Raw genomic sequence first — 18,978 nt, 5'->3', positions numbered from 1 at the left:
TGCTCAGTCTTCTTACAGATACAGTGTGTGTGAAGTTTGGCTAAGAACTTTGTTCCATCCACATGACTTTTTAAAAATTGTATCTAAAAATTGTATACAATAGCGGCTCAAATATGTGGATAATCTATGAATAAGCGAGCAGGAGAGGATTGCAAGCTCCACCCAGCTGGTGTTCCTCGGACTCAAACCGAGCGTACCCATGTGGGCGTTGAGCCGTCCCTGCTCCGCCCACAGCCAGCCTCCGCTCCGCATACTTAACATTTACAGGAAGCAAAGCAAAGTGAAACAAGGCTGGATACACACAAGCCGCATTGCGTACAGGTAGACTTTCCTTCTGCGTATGTTTTCTTCCTGTTATTACTATTATTATGTATTAGCGTAGATACTCTTAACCTGAAGGATCGATAGAGAGAAAGGGCTAGAAAATGAACTGGACCATCCTAGATGTCGTATTGGCCAATTTATTAAACTAAAAAATCCAGATTCGATTTTAGGATTTTTACCTTTGTACAAAAAAGGTTGTTATCCTGCAATAGATTTTCGGGCTACATCGTTGGAATACAGTAGTGACAGGGCTACCATCCAATAAAAATTAAAAAGAAAAAGGCTAAGAATAAGTCACTGTGAAGTTACTGTTGACAAACAGACATTAGTTATTGCAACATTATGATAGGAATTGCCTCGTGTTTTCTCTTAAGGGAAGACAAACAGCATTTTGCCACTTTTCCAGCAACCAGTTAACACGTGTCTGTGCCAAAAAAGAGAGAATAGAAATAAAGATAGAAACATTAAAAACATGACAACATCCTAAGGCTCTCATGTTGCTGGCGATTACAGAAATTAGAGACTGACTCAGAATGACTTCATGTTTCAAACACTGTGGGCTTATTCTGTTTGTGAGCTCTGCTGGCTTTACTGTTAAAAACATCATCATCTGTTCTTCAAGTCGGTCTGTCGCTGTAAAGTCTTTTTTTTTTTCAATCAAATGCGGCTGAAGAGTTAAACAAGGTGAACACTTCATGTTTCTTCATGTTTTTACTTCATCTGCAGGAAGTTCCCTCCGATTCCTGAGAAAAACGGTAATTTCCGTATGATTCACCCACGCACAGTGTGTCTGTGCTAGTCAAATAAAAGTGCTGTATTTTACTCTTTGGATTTTTGACTATATTTCCACAGATAGATTGATGGATAGATAGATAGATAGAGATGGAAAGTTACTTGACTGCTGAGCAACATTCAAAGTTTACTTCCCTGAATCTCTTTTATTTCACTAATAAAGATAAATCTCTAACTTCCTCTGTACCTGTTGCACAGACACGATGGTGAACTGCTGTGGTCTGCTCACTGACAAGAAGGAACCAGGTACACAACTGTCATGAGGTTCTCATCCTTCAGGGCTAGTTTTGTCCACATTATGACAGGTGCAGCTGGCTCAGTAAGGCTTTGTGTTGGACATGTTTGTCTTTCCTCCTGTTTCTCTGTCAGTTCCTCTGAAGGGCATCGAGGTGGAGGTGGAGGTGAGGGACCATGTGGCGACAGTGGTCTCCACGCTGCACTATGAGAACAAGGAGGACAAACCGCTCGAGGCTGTGTTTGTCTTCCCCATGCCTGCAGATGCTGCTGTCTGTCATTTCAGTGCAAAGATAGGACAGACACAGGTTGTGGCTGAGGTGCAAGAAAAACAAAAGGTGAGCATGAACTTTGCATTCTTTCCACTGACTTTGGTTTGAAAAACAGGTTTCACACCCATGCTTGAAAAAGCCACAGTCCAACTCCTTACCACAATGGAAATGGATCAATCATGTGTCTTTTCTCCAGGCTCGTGAGGAGTATGATGATGCATTGAGCTCCGGTCAGCAGGCCTTCCTGTTGGAGGAAAGTGAGCAGAGCCCAGATATATTCTCTCTGAGTGTGGGCAGCCTGCCTCCAGAGGAGAGCGCCTCCATCAGGCTGGAGTACGTCACTGAGCTGGCTGTGCAGGCTGATGACGGACTGAGATTCTGTCTGCCTGCTGTGCTCAACCCTCGCTACCAACCTCAGGGTAGGAAAGACCAGCCAGTCCTTTCACCCTAAACCTTCAAGTCTCAGCTGCATGCACACCACACACACATCCATACAAAGAGGTTCATTCCAAAACAAGAAAGCACTTAGTAGAGTCCTGAGGGGTGTAGCAGAAAGCAGGCATAACAAACTCTAACCCTAACTCTGAACTCAGGGTTGGTTAAACCAGACATGGTTCACACAGGGTTAGCGGTTCCACAGCAGCTGGTTACAGTGTTTTGGTCAACTCTGATTTGGTTGAAACTAACTTAGGCACATTCACAGTGAACTTAAAAAGCTGGCATCAGTGGAGCACAGATAGGTAAGAGCCCGGAGAAAGACTTAATGAGAGACAGTGTACGAGTGTTACTTCACAGTTATGCCTTTTTAAGTAGAGCCTCATAAAATAAATAACAAGAGTGACTCACATAGGGCTACTGTGGTGGCTGACCACTTTAAACAAAATAACTCCAGCCTGCTGTTTCTTGTTGAGGAGGTTGAGCATGTCAGCACGTCAGCATGCTCAGGGATGAGGCATGAACACAGCCCAGTGACAGCAGCTGAAAACACCTGCTCTGAAGGGACTGATGTTGCAGGAATCGAGGTATTGTTGTGCGAACTCTGTCAGCCTGGGGAACCTCCCTCCATTCACTTTTCACCAGTCTGTAGGGTTGAAATCCTGGGATGAGGGAGTCTCCCTGAGAAAGTTCTGAACTTTTGTTTTGATGCCATTGTCTCAATGAATTGTGTATTGCTCCTCGAGGAATAGTGCCATAGTAGTCCAGTAATTTTAGGCCAAAGTTGGGGTCAACCAAGGTCAAATTGCAAGAGAAGCAAACTCAACTGATTTTCTATCTTTAGTATGTCCTGAGTGAGGGAAAAAAAGTCCCAAGGAATCCCATTGGTGGAAGGTTTTGAAAATCACCTGTATATATATACAACCATATAACATCAAAAAACACCCTTTTTAACACACAGGTGAAAGAGTTTCAGAATTTGACTTTCACATATCACTATAAAAATTCACAATTTGATTACACACACAAAGACAAGAAAAAAAGTCAATTGCATAAAACATCATAATCACCACATTGTCTGCATTATCCACAACTTCAATTCAGCCAAACTCAATTTTTCATCCACTAAAAAGTGATTTTAGTGTGTAATATCTCATTAATATAGACACTCTTCACTTGTCTGATGTCTGTCACAGGTAGTGAAGGTGGCAGCGCTCAGGTGACCTCTGTGCCAGCTTCTCTTGTGCCCTACAGTCTGTCCTTCTCTGCCCGGGTGTCCTCTCCTCGACCCGTGTGTAAAGTGGAGTCCAACTGTTCCCTGGACCCTCTCCAGTACCTCAACACAGAGCAAACCCAGGCCTCGGTAATGTGCTGACACGTGTGTCTGCGTGTGATGCACTCCACATTACTGAAGAACAAGGCATTCAGAATATTGTTCATAGTGAAGTGAATATTTTGTGTGCTGCAGGTCCAGCTGGCTGCAGGACACAAGTTTGACAGGGATGTTGAGCTGCTGATTTATTACAAAGATGCCCACCAGCCCGCTGCTGTGGTGGAGGCAGGACAGGCCTCTGCCAAGCCTGGTGAGTGGAGATTAGCAAAGTCTTTACTTTTCAAAGAAGAAGAGGCTTTGCCTTCTTCCTCAAACTGATATTTTGAATGATATTTAAAAGAAAAATACTTCAGTAGAAGGTAAAAGTCTTTATTTGTGGTTACTGTCGGACCCCCGCTGAGGGAGAAGCTCTAGAAACAGGTACGCCACCGACTGACTTAGTGAGTCCCTTTCCTTGCAGGCAGTCTGATGGGTGACCCAGTAGTGATGCTGAGCCTGTACCCAGAGTTCCCCCAGGCTGTGATGTCTAAAATGACTTCATGTGGGGAGTTTGTGTTCCTTTTGGATCGATCTGGAAGTATGGATTGTCCTATGGACAGCAGCCATCAGGGTCAGACTCGCATCAGCAGCGCCAGGGTAGAATCTGACTTTTCTTTTCTTTTCTTTCTTGGTTGAATCATTCCTATTCTCCCTCCCTCTCTCACAGCGATGTTCAGTGTGTTTTCTTTCTGCCTCCTAGGACACTCTGCTGCTCCTGCTGAAGAGCTTGCCAATGGGCTGCTATTTCAACATCTACAGTTTTGGTTCCGAATATGACTCTATCTTCCCGTGAGTGACTCTCGCCTGTCTTTAAAGCATATTGCTGTTTCTGGTTCACTTGTGCACGGTTGTGTGTGTGTTTTTGATGACAGAAAGAGTGTGGAGTACAGCCAAAAGAGCATGGAGGATGCTCTGAAGATGGTTGAGCAAATGACGGCCGACATGGGAGGAACAGAGATCCTGCAGCCCCTCAAACAGATCTTCAGCCAGCCATGCATTCCCAGTCAGCCCAGACAAGTAAACTCATACACACACACACACACACACACACACACACACACACACACACACACACACACACACTACACAGTTTGTTTAAACTTGTGCTTACCACACCCTTGCTGTCATTCCTGTGTATTCACTTGTGTGACGGAAACACACTTACATGCGTCTCAGAGTTTGTGGAAGCCTTTGAGGAAGTCATGCATGTTTCCTTCAGGGTTGATGCTGTGTCACTCAAGGTGATGTATGAACTTTGTTGTCTTTGTTTTTTCTCCTCAGCTCTTTATCTTTACTGATGGAGAGGTGGAGAACACCAAAGAAGTTATAAATCTGGTGAAGAAGAATGCAGCTTCTCACAGGTTGATTGACACAAACACATATACAGTGAGACAGATTATATTCTGATTATGTTCTAATGCTTGTGTGTGTGTTTTAACAAATCTGCTTCACGTCAGGTGTTTTTCCTTTGGGATTGGAGAGGGTGCCAGCTCTGCTCTCATCACTGGGGTGGCCAAGGAGGGAGGAGGTCACGCCCAGTTCATCACAGGAACTGACAGGATGCAGCCCAAAGTAAGACAAATAGAGAAGTTAAAGTGTGTGTATATTCAGTAACTCTAGGAGGAATGAATTGGTTACACATGGTCAGGTTAGAGTAAGACCCTAACCCAAACTTTTCTACCTTCTAGGTGATGCAGTCTCTGAGATTTGCCCTGCAGCCAGCCGTGGTGGACATCTCGGTTACGTGGGATCTGCCTAAAGGAGTGTCTGTCACCCCCCTTTCTCCATCCATCAAAACCCTTTTCGAGGGTCAAAGGTCACTGCTTTATGCCCAGCTCACTGGAGAGGTAGGAGCACCTCCATCTGCTAGAGGAATATTTATTTTGTCTGATTTTTACAGCATTCATATCTTTGCACAAACGAGTCTAAAGTGAAGTGAACAACAGTAAAAAGGAAGAGAGGTGGTTTGTACCGTGGAAGTCCAAAAGGATTTCTGAGATCCGCTTCCAGTGTTTTGATGCCATCAAACTGAACATGTCATGTCTGGTACTTTCATCATTTGTGTATGACATTATATTGCTAGTTATGATTAGTAAGACTCTGATTCTGTCTCAGAGTTCGGATGCCTCAGACGGCTGTGTGACCGTGAAGTACAGGCTGGCAGATCATCCCTCTCTGAACCAGCTCCACTTCAGTCTCAAGCCTACAGAGGACATGGGGTAAACAAGTTGAATGCACTGGGTAGAGGGTTTGTGGGATAAGATTATATGGGCTCTATTTTCATTGTGTTATTGTTAATGGCAATGTTTTCTTGGGTGGACTGAAACAAAGACCAATAAAATCAACTGTTCTCATCCGCGCTAGTGTATTTCCCGCTAGGGCTGGCCAATAAAATAATCTTGATAACTTTCAGGATAAAATCTTAACGTGATATCGATGATATACTTATGAGATCCATTTTCGATATGCTCATTTTCAAATCTGTTTCCCCCTACTACATGAACAGCAAATCATACAGCAGATAAACCAACATGTGCTGTGAGTGGCTGATTTATGTTTCCAGGCCGTCCCCGACTCACAACAAGTCAGGATGGCCAACCGTATGTAGTAGCCAAACATTACTCAGCAAAAAATGAGCGGCTGCAGGAGCGAGACCGAGTCCGGGGAAACCGGACTCGGTCTCGCTCGGTTATCGCTCGGTTATCGGCTCGGTTATCTTGGGCGACCGAGTCGCCCAAGATAAAGAAATTTCACCAAAGAAAAGACATACCACTTCGGTTAGTTGGAAATGGTTCGGCTACCTGAAGTCTGACCGATCACAGGTCAGTAGGGGTGAGCATTGGCAAGAACACGATACAATACGTAGCGCGATACTTGGGTCACGATACGATACGTATCACGATATTGCGATTTAAATAGAGTTTCTGTATATGTATATCAAATGATATTGATCAGAGCATCAATTTGTCAATTGACGAGCGTGTGAATCAATGTATCATTGGAATATTCTCTTTATTTGATTAGCTGGTGCGTGGCAGGGCCTTCTGAACTCTACCCGGAACTCACTTGATTCCTCTACCTGCAGGGCCCTATAAAATCTGTTTTATTTTTTCCAAATTCTGTTTTTTCCGTTTTCATTTTTTTGAAATTCTTATTTTTTACCTTTTACTCTTATTTTACTACCAAAAAAGAGTGTGTTTTTAAATGAAATAGAACTTACCTTAAATTAATTGAGGTAACAAGTAACACTTTATTTATTTATTTATTTAACAATTACATTGACAGACCTAACAATTCAACTACCATTGAATGAGCAGTAGAATGCCTGTGATAACATAGATTGAAAAATGAGCCAAAGTGATATTTCTTCTTTGAATAGACAAGCTAAGCCAGTGTGCTGCTGTTAGCCAGTGAAAATAGACCAGAGTGGCAACTCTTTGCTTTGTTACACAATCTATGTCAGTGCGCTGCTGTAGCTGGGAAGTTTCTTTGCCTGTTAGACTCGTACGGTGCCGGAGCAGTTGTTGTAATGTTTTTTTTTTTCTATACCTGTTCCACTGTTATAAAAAAAAAAAAAAAAATAGCAGCGCAACTTGGTGGGCGTTATCCTGGTAATTTCTCTGCGTGAGAAATACAAGGTTTGGCATGTGAGCGTGTGAACGTGTTGAAATGCGTGTCTCACGCCCAATGCGCGAGACTTGAGAGCACTTAAACATGAATCATTATCCCAATAAAATATTGATATTTGGAGTTGAAAAATCAATATCATATTGGGCGGCAAAGTATCGCGATATATCGCCATATCGATATTTTTACCCACCCCTACAGGTCAGCATTAGGTGCAAACGATGTCGGCGACCAGTCCCCAGCAGGACTGGATAAAAAACTTGCTGAATATATAACGCCTAAAGCCACACTCTAAAAACACTTGGGTTATTTCTTTAACCCAAGTCCTGCGTTACTTGTGTTAGGTTACATTTCTGGGTTATTTTTCCAGAGCCATAACCATTTCTTGGGTTATAAAGATTTTATTTTGACCCAATTTGTGGGTTTTTCGAGTTGGGTAATATTTATGGGTTATTTTTTCTGAGAGTAGCCCATTGTTGGGTCAGAGACTTGGGTTTGATTGATTGATTGCTTATTGATTGATTGAATGAATACTTTACGAACAGTTTGTGTAACGAAGAGCACTTCATTACTAGTGACTGATAGCTTTGCTTGTAAATATTGCACAACATGGTTGGTAGAAAATGCACTTTAAACAGACAACTTAACTATGCACTTTAATAATGGCACTGGCACTTTAGTCGCAATATTTGCACTTTATTATTGGTTTGCACAGAATATTTGCACATTGCATATTTGCACATTTTATACATACTATTTAATGTCTATTTATTGAATAATTTACAACTTGATAATTTATCAGTGTAAAACCGTGAGTGATGTGTGTCTTCGGGCTTGGGTTGTAGTCAGGGCTTGACTCCACCTGCGGACATAAAATTGAATTCACCACTGACACTGCACTTGCGTGTGATTACCTGTTCAGAATTGAATAGTGTTATGTGTGTTAGTGTATGTAACACTGTGTGGAAATGTGCAGTAAAATCATATAACTGTGGAAGTGCTAAATGAATATGACCTATAAGTTGGGTTATATTGACTACAATCCTGGGTCATGTCAAAAGAAAAATTGGGTTATTTATTTAACCCTCCTATTATGTTTGGGGTCAATTTGACCCCAGCCAATGTTTAACGTCTCTAAATAAATGATTAACATCATTTTTTTTGCTTCATATTTAATGAGTGTTCCTAATGTAATGGGCACTACCGGGTAAAGATGAAATTGACCAAAAATTAATATTTCTTTCCAATTTTAGATCAATCAGTGAGATTTTATGGTGATTTGCATATTTTTCCATTGTCGCCTAATAGGAATACTGGATGTATAAGTAGGGGTGGGGCGGAGTTATGTTTTATTTAAAGGGCTATTTAGGTAATCAATAAAGAAACATAAAGTACTTGACACATAAACTTTGATAACAATTTTAGTTATAATAATTTTGTGGAAGTTTAAACTGCAGGGGTCAAATTGACTCCAAACATAAAAGATGTTCAAAAATGTGAACATAACAGGAGGGTTAACCCAGATTATGGGTCAAAATGCATAACCCAGTTTCTTGAGTCAAAATAACACAGCAAGTAGTTGGACCCTTTTTGAACCAGGGGTTGGGTTAAAGTTGGGTTATTTTTTAACCCAGCAGTTTTTAGTGTGCATGTTGGTTCTGTTGAATGTTTGTCAGCTATTCAATCTGATAATAAAGAATCGTATATTATAAACCATAATTAATGCCATTTGGTTTCTGTAGGTTTCTGTAGGTTCTTGGAATACTGTAAATTAATTAAGCATCACTATTATTATTAAGTATATATTGTGATAACATTTGTGTCCATATCACCCTAATCTCCGCTATGATGTGCCTGTTTCCTGTCCCGTCAGTATCAGATTTAACCCAAACAATCAAGGCCACGCTTCTGCTCTAGCACATCATCTTCATTGTGGTCATGGTCTTTTCTCTGTTCATGCCAGAATGAAACTAGAGCCCTTTGGGTTATTTTGGGTTGTTTGGGTCAGATAAATGTAGTATTAAGGGAAGATTACATGTCTCTTCTTTGGGCAGATTGACAATCCACAGGCTGGGGGCTCGGACTCTGATTCGCTCCCTGGAGACGGAGGACGGAGAGCCGAGTGGAGGAGTGAAGGAGAAGGTGGTTGAGCTCAGTGTCCAATCAGGAGTGAGCAGTGCCTTCACTGCATTTATTGCCGTCAACAAAGGGGATGGGAAAGCTATCCAAGGGCCTCTGGTGCACAGAAATGTTCCAACACCCAGTAAGTATGTCAGAGGATTATGTATTGGTTCGTAGAAGTTGTTGTGTATATTTTATATTAACTCCCTTCTAATGCTTCATGTAATGTCTCACTTTCTTTTTATCTCAGTGATGTATTATCAAGCCTGTAGTCTGTCGGCTTGCTCTGCTATATCGTTAGGTAAGTAACAAGTTGAAAGGGTTTTGAACATACTCACATGTATCTTCATCTATATCTGAACAGTAATACTGAACAAAAGCAATGTCTCCTCAGATATTGGTATGAACTGTATATCAGTTGTAGTTTGGCCTTATTCTATGTTCATAGAAAATGAGAAAATTACAAACATCATGAAGTTGATACATAAGTGGCAAAGCGTCAAATGGTATGTCAGAGTATTCAGTATTGGTTCATTGGAGTTGTTTCATATATTTTGTATTAAACCCATTCTAATGTCTCATGTCTCACTTTCTTTTTATCTCAATGACGTATAATCAAGACTGTTGCATGTCGGCGCCATGCTCTCTTGATCTCCGTGCTATGTCGATGTCAGGTAAGTAACAAGTTGAAAGGGTTTTGAACATACTCACATGTATCTCCATCCATATCTGAACAGTCACACTGAACAAAAGCAATACTCTCCTCAGTTGTTATGAATTGTATAATAGTTGTGGTATGAACTCGTCAGGCTGCCAACAAATCTGAACATTAGTATACAGAGAATTAGGACACAAACATGATGAAGTTGATGCAGACTGATACAGGGGATAAATGGATGGTTGTAAAAAAAAAAATCATTTTCATTCAGAGGATATCTGGTTTTCCAGGTATATTGAAAATAAGGGGGAGTTTCTGCCATCCAATCACCAGTTCTTACAGAAATCTCCAAATGTCAAGAGGTTTTGATAACAAATCACAGCATAAATTTTCCTGTGGTGTTCCTCAAGGTCTTGGTGTCTCAATGTGGTATGGTTTGGAGGGCTTTTTGACCATTTCTGTTCATTCTTGAGTAGTCAAAAGTTACAAGTTACAAGTTAGTTACTCCAAATGGCCCATGGCCTAAAACAGAAAAAGTGGCGACAGGTGGTCCTGTGCCAACTACAGGGTGAGCTGTTAGCATCAGGGCCCTGATTAGTGGAACTCCATTTCCAAAAAGAAAAGGAAAATAAACTACTGAAATGAAAGTATTGAAATAAACAAATAAAATGTCACTGAAGATGATATGATCATGTGGCACTACCCCTACGGAATCTGTGTTATGAAAGTATAATACCTGTTTATTGTTGTGCACACTTCAAATGTCAGTAGTGTAACCACTTAACAAGACTATTTTACACAATTATTTTTATATAATATTATATCATATCGTATCAGTATTATATACATCTTTTTTTTTTTTACTGATGAAACTCAGTACATGACATTAAATAGATAATACTTGCATAATATTGCACATGTATTATCGCAGGTTGATCTTTTTTTTTTTTTAAGTCATCAAATCATCCTTTCTAGCTTCTAGCATGTCGCTAAGTTAAATAGTTAGTAACAGCAATAGTCATAATTTTATTTGTAAAGTATCATTCACAACAATTCGCTAACATTATTAAACTTAGGTGGGTGTTTTGTAGACAAAGTAGAGCAAGAAAAGAGAGGCTGATACTTTGGCTACTATTTGTTTTAGATTTTTTCATGGCCACTAACCTGCAGCCTAAGTACATGATTAGTTTGAAACCCACAGAGTAGGTTCAAGGTTCAAGGTTCAAGGTAACTTAATTATCCCCCAGGACCAATTTGGTTTGCAACCAGCAGTGAAAAATATATAAGAAACAAAGCAATAAATACAACAACAACAGGTGAGCTGCTAGTTTGATTTGATGGTAGATATACCTGCTTTCCACTAGTTGAATGAATGTTTTATTTCGGTCATTTTCAAGCGGCAGAAATCAAATACACCCATGAATAGACAATTACTTATGCACAAATATTGAAACAATAAATAATATTTCATTTCATTTCAGTGGAAAACCAAAACAAATATATAATATATACAAATAAACACTGACCGAAAAGGTATAGGCAGAAGCCTTAGCTTATTTTGCCTATCCTTCTTACATTACTAATATTTCGTCTGCTCACTTAAATAATAAAATAAAGTAAGTGAAAGACACAAAAACAAAATATGTGTATCTATACAAAGGGTCCCAAGGCAGTCCATAAGTACACTAGTGTTCATAATTTTGTTTTATATTTACTGATAATATTTTTAAATAGCTTTTTAAATCTATTTAGTGTATTACATACTTTCATTTCTATTTCTAAATTATTCCATAAATTTACACCTTTTACTGTTATACATCTTTGTTTTACATTTGCCCTTGCCTTTGTTTTTTTGAACATGCAGATCCCTCTCAGTTGATATTTGTTCACTTGATCTGGAACATCTTCTGGATACTTTCTGGAAGCATCTTATTATTCACTTTATACATGATTTGTGCACTTTTAAAGTCAACCAAGTCAATGAATTTTAGGGCCTGTGAATTTATGAATAGTATGTTTGTATGTTCCCGATAAGCAGCTCTGTTTATTATTCTTATTGCTCTTTTTTGTAATATAAAAATTGGATTTGTGACTGTTTTGCAAGTGTGTCCCCAGACCTCCACGCAGTAAGTAATGTATGGGTCTATGAGAGAGCGGTACAATAGATGTAATGAAGTTCTGTTGAGAATGTATTTTGTTTTGTTCAATATTGCAATAGATTTTGATATTTTACTTAGTATAATTTATATGTGGTTTCCAGCTTAGTTTGTGGTCTATGATAACTCCTAAAAATGTATTTTCATAGACTCTCTCTTTCGATATATCCAAATATTATGTATTTGGTTTTATTTAAATTTAATGACAATTTATTTATATCAAACCATCGTTTCAAAGTTGCAAGTTCTTTCTCAACTGTATCCAGAAGGTGCCCCAGATCTAGACTTCTTGTCATCAGCAAACAAAACAAAATGTAACAGCCTGGACACATTATAAATATCATTAATCTATAAAATAAATAACTTTGAACCCAGCACAGAACCTTGAGGAACCCCACATGTAACCCTCAGTAAATCAGACTTTTCATCATTTAATTGTACATATTGCTGTCTATTGTCGAGATAGCTTCTGATCCATGAGTATGCTATCCCTCTGATCCCATATCTGTCCAGTTTTCTCAGGAGTAGGTTGTGGTCGGTGGTGTCAAATGCCTTTTTTTAAATCTATAAATAGCCCTACTGTATATTCCTTCTTATCTATTACTGTTGTTATTTTTTCTGCCAGATCCATTACTGCCAGTGTGGTTGATCGATTAGTTCTGAACCCATATTGATGTTCAGTTAATAAATTTTGTTTTTCTATGAAATGATCAAATCTATGGATGAATAATTTTTCAAAGATTTTTGAAAACTGAGGGAGAAGAGAAATTGGTCTGTAGTTGGGTAAGAGGTGTTTATCTCCATTTTTGTGTATTGGAATGACTTTTGCTATTTTCATTTGGTTTGGAAATATACCTGTTTGAAGTGACTGGTTGCAGATGTGGGTCAGAGGTCGAGCTATATGATCTCTAATATTTTTTACTAATGTACTAATTTACTAATTTACTAATATCAATATCGTTACAGTCGGTGGATTTTTTATTCTTGAAATTGTTTACCACATTAGTTAGTTCCTTCTCTGTAATTCTCTTCAGAAAAATGGTGTTAGAATTTATGTTAATAATATTTTCATCAACATCATTTTTCAGCACTGGGTCCACAATTTCTTTTGCTAAATTATAACCAACCTTGACAAAATAATTGTTAAATTCATGTGCGGTTTGTTTTGTTTCAGTTATGATTGGTTGATTATCTTTAATAATGTAGTTTGGATAATTTAATTTCCCTGTACCTTTTTTAATTATACTATTAAGCACTTTCCATATACCCTGTGTATTATTTCTATGCTGTTCTAACTGTTTGTGGTAATAATCCTTCTTACAGAGTCTCATTATATTTACTAGTTAAATACACATGAAGATGTATCACAGAAATACCCATATTTTAAATTGTAAATCACTGTTGTGAACACCAAATATGTTTACTTAATAAAGTTTAGCAAAAAGGAAGAAAATAATCAACTCAAAAATCCTGAAAAATACATTGAACCTCTTTTTTTGACCCATGGAAAAGTGTGTTCCAATCTCAGATTCATTTAAGGGTTAAATGTAGTTTGTATATTTACCAAAAGGCAGTTATTATTAAAAGTTATTTATTAATTTATTTTGTTTTATCTCAAGCAGACCTTGAAGGGTATCCATGTGTTCATCTCATCCGGTTTAGACCGTGGTCAGACACTTCCTCTAAACAGTGAAGTGAATATGCTAAGGCCTTTGAAGTGACATACAATATCTTTATGTACCAGTACCAAATGTGCAGAAATGGAAACAGCTCAAACTACAGAGACGTACCATAATAATGTTATTACACATAGATGCTGCTCTCTGTAACTGTTGTTTGATTTTCTCCTCAGACGATGAGTGTGATGACACTTCCTGTGACCTATCCTGTGAGCCCCAGCAGCCACCCAGAGAGCCCCTGCTGCAGCTGATCTCTCTCCAGAAGGCCTCTGGCTCCTGGCTGCTGGAGCCGGCTCTGGCTGCTGTGCTGGGAAAGACCAGCGAGGAGCTGGAGAAGCCCAAGCCTCCATCGGTGGGTCCCTGATTAAAAATGATTAAAGTAGATGGATAGACAGATCAATAGTTTATTGTCATTGTATAAAGAAATACAGTGAAACTTAGTTTGGTACAATCTACTGCTATAGCTGCAATAAAAAGACCTAAAACATCATAAAAACATCAGTCAGGATAAAATGCAGGAGGCCTGTTTGTGGAGACAGCTGTGGTGGATGTCGCTCAGGTGTGCAAGTGATGAGCCGACTATCCAGTGGGCTGTTTTAACTTCCCTCTGCAGGCTTCTCCTTTCAGCAGCCCTACAGATGGAATATCAGATTATTCAGCCATAAGTGAGGATGCTTTCCATGGTGCAGCGGTAGAACTGGATGAGCACCTCCTTGGGAGTCTCTTTCTTTTCAGTGTCCTCAGGAAAAAAACAGACACTTCTGGGCATTTTTGATCAGGCTGGTGGTGTTTAGGCTCCAGGTCAGGTCATCAAATGTGGACACGTTGGAGTTTAAAGCTAGTGACCCTCTCGACCTCCTCCCCATCGATGCACAGCTGGATGTGGTTTCCCTTTTTGTTTTTTTCCTGAAGTCCAAAATTATTTTCATGGTTTTGTTAGCATTGAACTTCATGTCTTTTTCTTTGCACCATGCAGACCATGTCTCAACCTCCTCCCTTTATGCTGCTTCGTTGCTGATGGTCATTAGACCAGCAATGGTTGTGTCGTCCACAAACTTAGCCACAGTGTTGGAGCTGTGGGTGGAGATGCAGATTCTGGTAAACAGGGAGTAAAGGATTGGACTGAGGACACAGCCTTGGGGGACAACAGTGCTGAGGTGACAGTGGAGGAGGTGTGATGGCCCAGTTTAACGTGCTGGGGTCTATGGGCTCTAGTTTCCCGGCGCAGCGCGGGGTGGCGCAGTGAAGCGAACCCTGCGCAGAGCTAGTTTCGACCGGCGAAACGGGAGAGGCGGACAGTTTGCAAGTTCCGCAGACCGAGGTGTGCCGAGATGGGAGTGGTGGCGCAGCGGGGGGAGGTGCCGACAGATTCAGCTTGGCGCAGTGACAGTTTTGTGCCAAAAGGCTTCGCCGAGGTGCGCCAAAAGCTCGCCAGTTTGGCTGCCTGGCGCACATTACCAAAACCTCACAATCAGCATAAACGGTGCCAGTCTCCATTGATCTGACATCAGCTGTGACGGGACAGTTGATATGGAGATATATGTATGTGCTGATTGTGATCGTAGCATTGAATAGTGTTTTTTTGTCGGTATTTATTGCATTGTTCATGTGTCTGACATTCCGGAAGCCTGTCTGTGAGGTTTTGGTGACGTGTCCGCACAGCTCGCCGGTCTCCGCTCCACGCCGGTCTCCACGCCGTCTCCGCTCCGCCTGCGGCAATAGACCTCCATGTCAGTTGTGTAAACTTTCATTATGTCTTCGTGCAGCGCATTTTAAAGGCGAGGACAGGGGCTCATTTGATTGGTTAAATGTGAATCGGCTGTGTCAAACCCACTCCACGCCTTCTCTCCTCCCTTGCGCCAGTAGGAGGGACGGCGGAGTACTTGCGCCACCGAGAACGGCGTGCCAAACTTGGAAAATCCGCCTGGCCACACCCAGTTGGCAAAGCGCATCTGCGCTACCCCCCCCCGCCTCGCCAGGTCTGCGAAACTAGAGCCCTATGTGTCAAAAAGTCCATGATCCAGAGACAGGGAGAGGGGTGTATCCCCAGGCCTTGCAGTTTGTTGACTGGTTTAAATGGGCTGATGGAATTGAATGCCAAGCTGAAGTCAACAAAAAGGATCCTGAAGTAGGTGTTGGGTTCTCCAGGTGGGTGAGAGCTGTGTGAAGTGCAAGTGCAATGGCGTCGTTCATGGATCTTTTGGCCCTGTAGGCAAACTGGAGTTGGTCATAGGTGGGGGGGTGCAGCTTTTGATGTGTGCCATTGCCGGTCTCTCAAAGCATTTCAAGATTACTGGCATCAGGACAGTCGGCCTGTAATGATTCGTTCTTGTGATGGCTGTGGTCTTGGGTATGGGGATGATGCTGGTGGTTTTCAGACAGGTTGGGACTCTGTGTTGTTTGAGTGAAAGGTTAAAGATGCTCGTGAGGACCGCAGCCGGCTGGGAGGCACACGCTTTCAGTGCACAGCCTGGAATGCCATCAGGTCCTGTTGCCTAAAGTATTAATAAATTAAATCAACTACCTATACAGTGGTCCCTCGTTTATCGCAGGAGTTACATTCTAAAAATAACCCACAATAGGCGAAATCCGTGAAGTAATCAGCTTTATTTTTTATAATTATTATAGATGTTTTAAGGCTGTAAAACCCCTCACTACACACTTTATACACTTTTCTCAGACAGGCATTAACATTTTCTCACTTTTCTCTCTTGTTTAAACATTCTCAAAGTTCAAACCTTCGAAGAAAAATAAGTCCAGTTTTATAGAATGAACGCATTCTGTACTGTACAGGAGACACGGCACGGAGGAGATTGATTGACGGTCTACAGTACCTTAGCCAATCAGGATGCAGAACACAATGCGCAGGCTCTCCCTTAGCCAATCAGGACGCAGAACACAATGCGCGAGCTCTCCCTTAGCCAATCAGGATGCAGAACACAATGCGCTGTAAAAAAAAAAAAAAAAAAAGCATGTAAAATTGCACTAAAAAAAATCCACGAAACTGCGAAGCCGTGAAAGGTGAACCGCATTATAGCGAGGGACAACTGTATCTAAAAACAGACTCAACAAAGTGCTTCATGTAAAAGTGCAACATATAGAACAAAATAGACAAAACAAGGCACCAAAAGAAATAGAAAAGAGGAGTTCCTCATTTATTCCACAGTTTCTGGTAGTGAACATGTGGCCAGGTTTGGTCTATTTATGGATAAAAGTTCTCTAAATTTCTGTGTTGTCCTGATAGTGAGCTCCCCCTGTGCCTTCCAATTCAACCCCACCAGGTGCGGTTACATGAACAATATTTCTTCAACCCGACTGATAGGTTTCCACCAGCCGTCTCAAGCTGACTGAAATTTTCTTTAGTGGGCCAGTCTCTTCTGATTGAAATGGTTATATGAGGCATTGTTATTCTGATTGGGCTACTGTTCTGATCATTAGTGGAATATTAGGATCCATGTAAACGCAGCTACTGATATCAACTTCATTCAAAGCTTCTCTGAAACTGCATGTTCTGTAAATAAATGCATCCACATTTCTTAACTCAACACTGCAGTGACAGAAAATGTTTTTTTAAGCTTACCTTGTAATTGGAAGTCTGCAATCTCACTACCTCTTCAAACATCAGACAAATAATCCAAGTAATCCCACAGGACCCTTGCGAGAGTGAAATGTAGCAAAAGCAGCCCGCAACATTTTCCCTTAACATGCTTTGTCTTCCTTGTTCTCTTTGCTCTGTGTCTCCTCTTGTTCCTGTCCGCCGCTCTGTCTCTTTTTCTGAATTGTGAGAAATTAGGTGACCCAGGAAGTGTGGGCCACCATTCTGGCTCTGATCTGGCTCCATGGCTTCAAGATGGAGGCTCAGGATGAGTGGGAGCTTCTTGCTATGAAGGCTGTGTCATGGCTCCATGCTCAGAAAGGTAGTGAGGATAATTAATGCTGAACTGCTGCTGTTAAGTGCTGATTAAAATCTGTTGTTTTCCAGCATTCAGTCTTCTTACAGTTTCAGTATGTGTCCTCTGGTGATGGTTTGTGTCTTTTTTCAGCTCCCTGTGTGGCAGAGTGTGTGGATGCTGGAAATGCACTGTTGGGTGTCAAGGTGCACAAAGATGCCCTGGGGCTGTGAGACTTTACGCCTGTGGCTTCTCCTTCAGTCTGCTAACAAGGGGTTTGCACACACAAGTGCATCTATTCCAGGCTGCAACATTTACTTCATTAACAGAGCATTTCAGCTTTTCCACAGCAGCAATTGAATCCCACAAGTGGCCGCATATCTACTCTGTGACAAACTGCTTTGCACTGTATTGTGAAAAAAGAAGTCTTCATTATTCTCTTTGCACTACAGTCAGTGGACTGCCATTTGATTGCCTTTGTCATGACGCAAAGCATAAAGAGCTGTACTTGTGCCTTAAATTATATTTGGTTAGTCCTGAAAGTGTTTTTAATTGTGAAAATAGAAATAAAGCTTGAAAAAAAGCATTCAGATGAGTAAATTAGTCTTCATTCCTGTTTGCATGTTCTGTGGTTGTGCCACATGACTTTTTAAAAATCGTATCTCTGCTTTATTTGGCCAGGAAGGTCCCACTGTGATACACAACCTCCTCTTCCAGGGAGTCTTGGTCAAGATGGCAGCACAGTTAGTTTGACATAAACAACAATTTCACATGATAGAACACAAAACAAAACAGGATATAAAAACAGCACAAGGGAAATAGTCAAAGAAGGGAGACATCCAGTGATATCTAAACACAGTTCACCTCAAATCAAGGAAATTATGTAAAACAACAAGTGTGCTTCGCAGCGGTTTGTACAAGATCTGTAGAAATATTCAAAGAAGGGAGTTGTTCTTAGCTCGATCCATGACCAACCTGCGCTTGTTACAGACTGTAATGTAGTGTGATATGCAGAATATACTTTTTTAAATAAGGAAATGTCAGTAAAATTGCATGCATATAAATCACATGGCCATAATGCAATGCAGGGGACTTGTGAAAAATGACTCTAAACATGTAGAAAGAGTCACAAAAGGCAGAACATGCCTTGCACCTTTCACTAACAAGCCATCTTTCATTCTCAACGTTGAAAAAGCAGTTTAACACAAAATGTGATGCTGGCACTTTGAGAGCTGACATGGCTCTGAATGTGCCAGCTTTACTCAGCAAAGTATCCTGTCAGTGGTTTCCCTTGAATCTATGGGCAACTGTATAGCGTCCCCTAGCGGAGTAGCTGTGAACATTCCTCACCTGTGTAAAATAATTTGTGAGGTAATTACAGGAACAGGACCATGTTAAAATGTATGTACCATGTTCAG

General features: G+C 40.7%; 1 protein-coding gene across 1 annotated transcript; it reads left to right on the top strand.

Annotated features, from left to right (window-relative positions):
• The first annotated feature begins 157 nt into the window (after window positions 1–157).
• LOC115370398 (von Willebrand factor A domain-containing protein 5A-like) lies at window positions 158–18,121 on the top strand. Its single transcript, XM_030067404.1, has 20 exons — window positions 158–321; window positions 1,051–1,079; window positions 1,315–1,362; window positions 1,486–1,688; window positions 1,819–2,041; window positions 3,254–3,420; window positions 3,526–3,640; window positions 3,851–4,026; window positions 4,130–4,218; window positions 4,302–4,446; window positions 4,711–4,790; window positions 4,887–5,001; window positions 5,118–5,276; window positions 5,545–5,648; window positions 9,111–9,319; window positions 9,428–9,478; window positions 9,798–9,851; window positions 13,844–14,022; window positions 17,464–17,587; window positions 17,714–18,121. The coding sequence occupies exons 1-20, from the start codon at window positions 200–202 to the stop codon at window positions 17,791–17,793; spliced, it is 2,472 nt and encodes an 823-aa protein (XP_029923264.1). The 5' UTR covers window positions 158–199; the 3' UTR covers window positions 17,794–18,121.
• Window positions 18,122–18,978: the final 857 nt, after the last annotated feature.

This window comes from Myripristis murdjan, chromosome 13 (genome assembly GCF_902150065.1).
Source record: "Myripristis murdjan chromosome 13, fMyrMur1.1, whole genome shotgun sequence".
Classification (NCBI taxonomy): domain Eukaryota; kingdom Metazoa; phylum Chordata; class Actinopteri; order Holocentriformes; family Holocentridae; genus Myripristis; species Myripristis murdjan.
The sequence above is the reverse complement of the archived record's forward strand: the minus strand, read 5'-3'. Positions and strand labels throughout refer to the sequence as shown.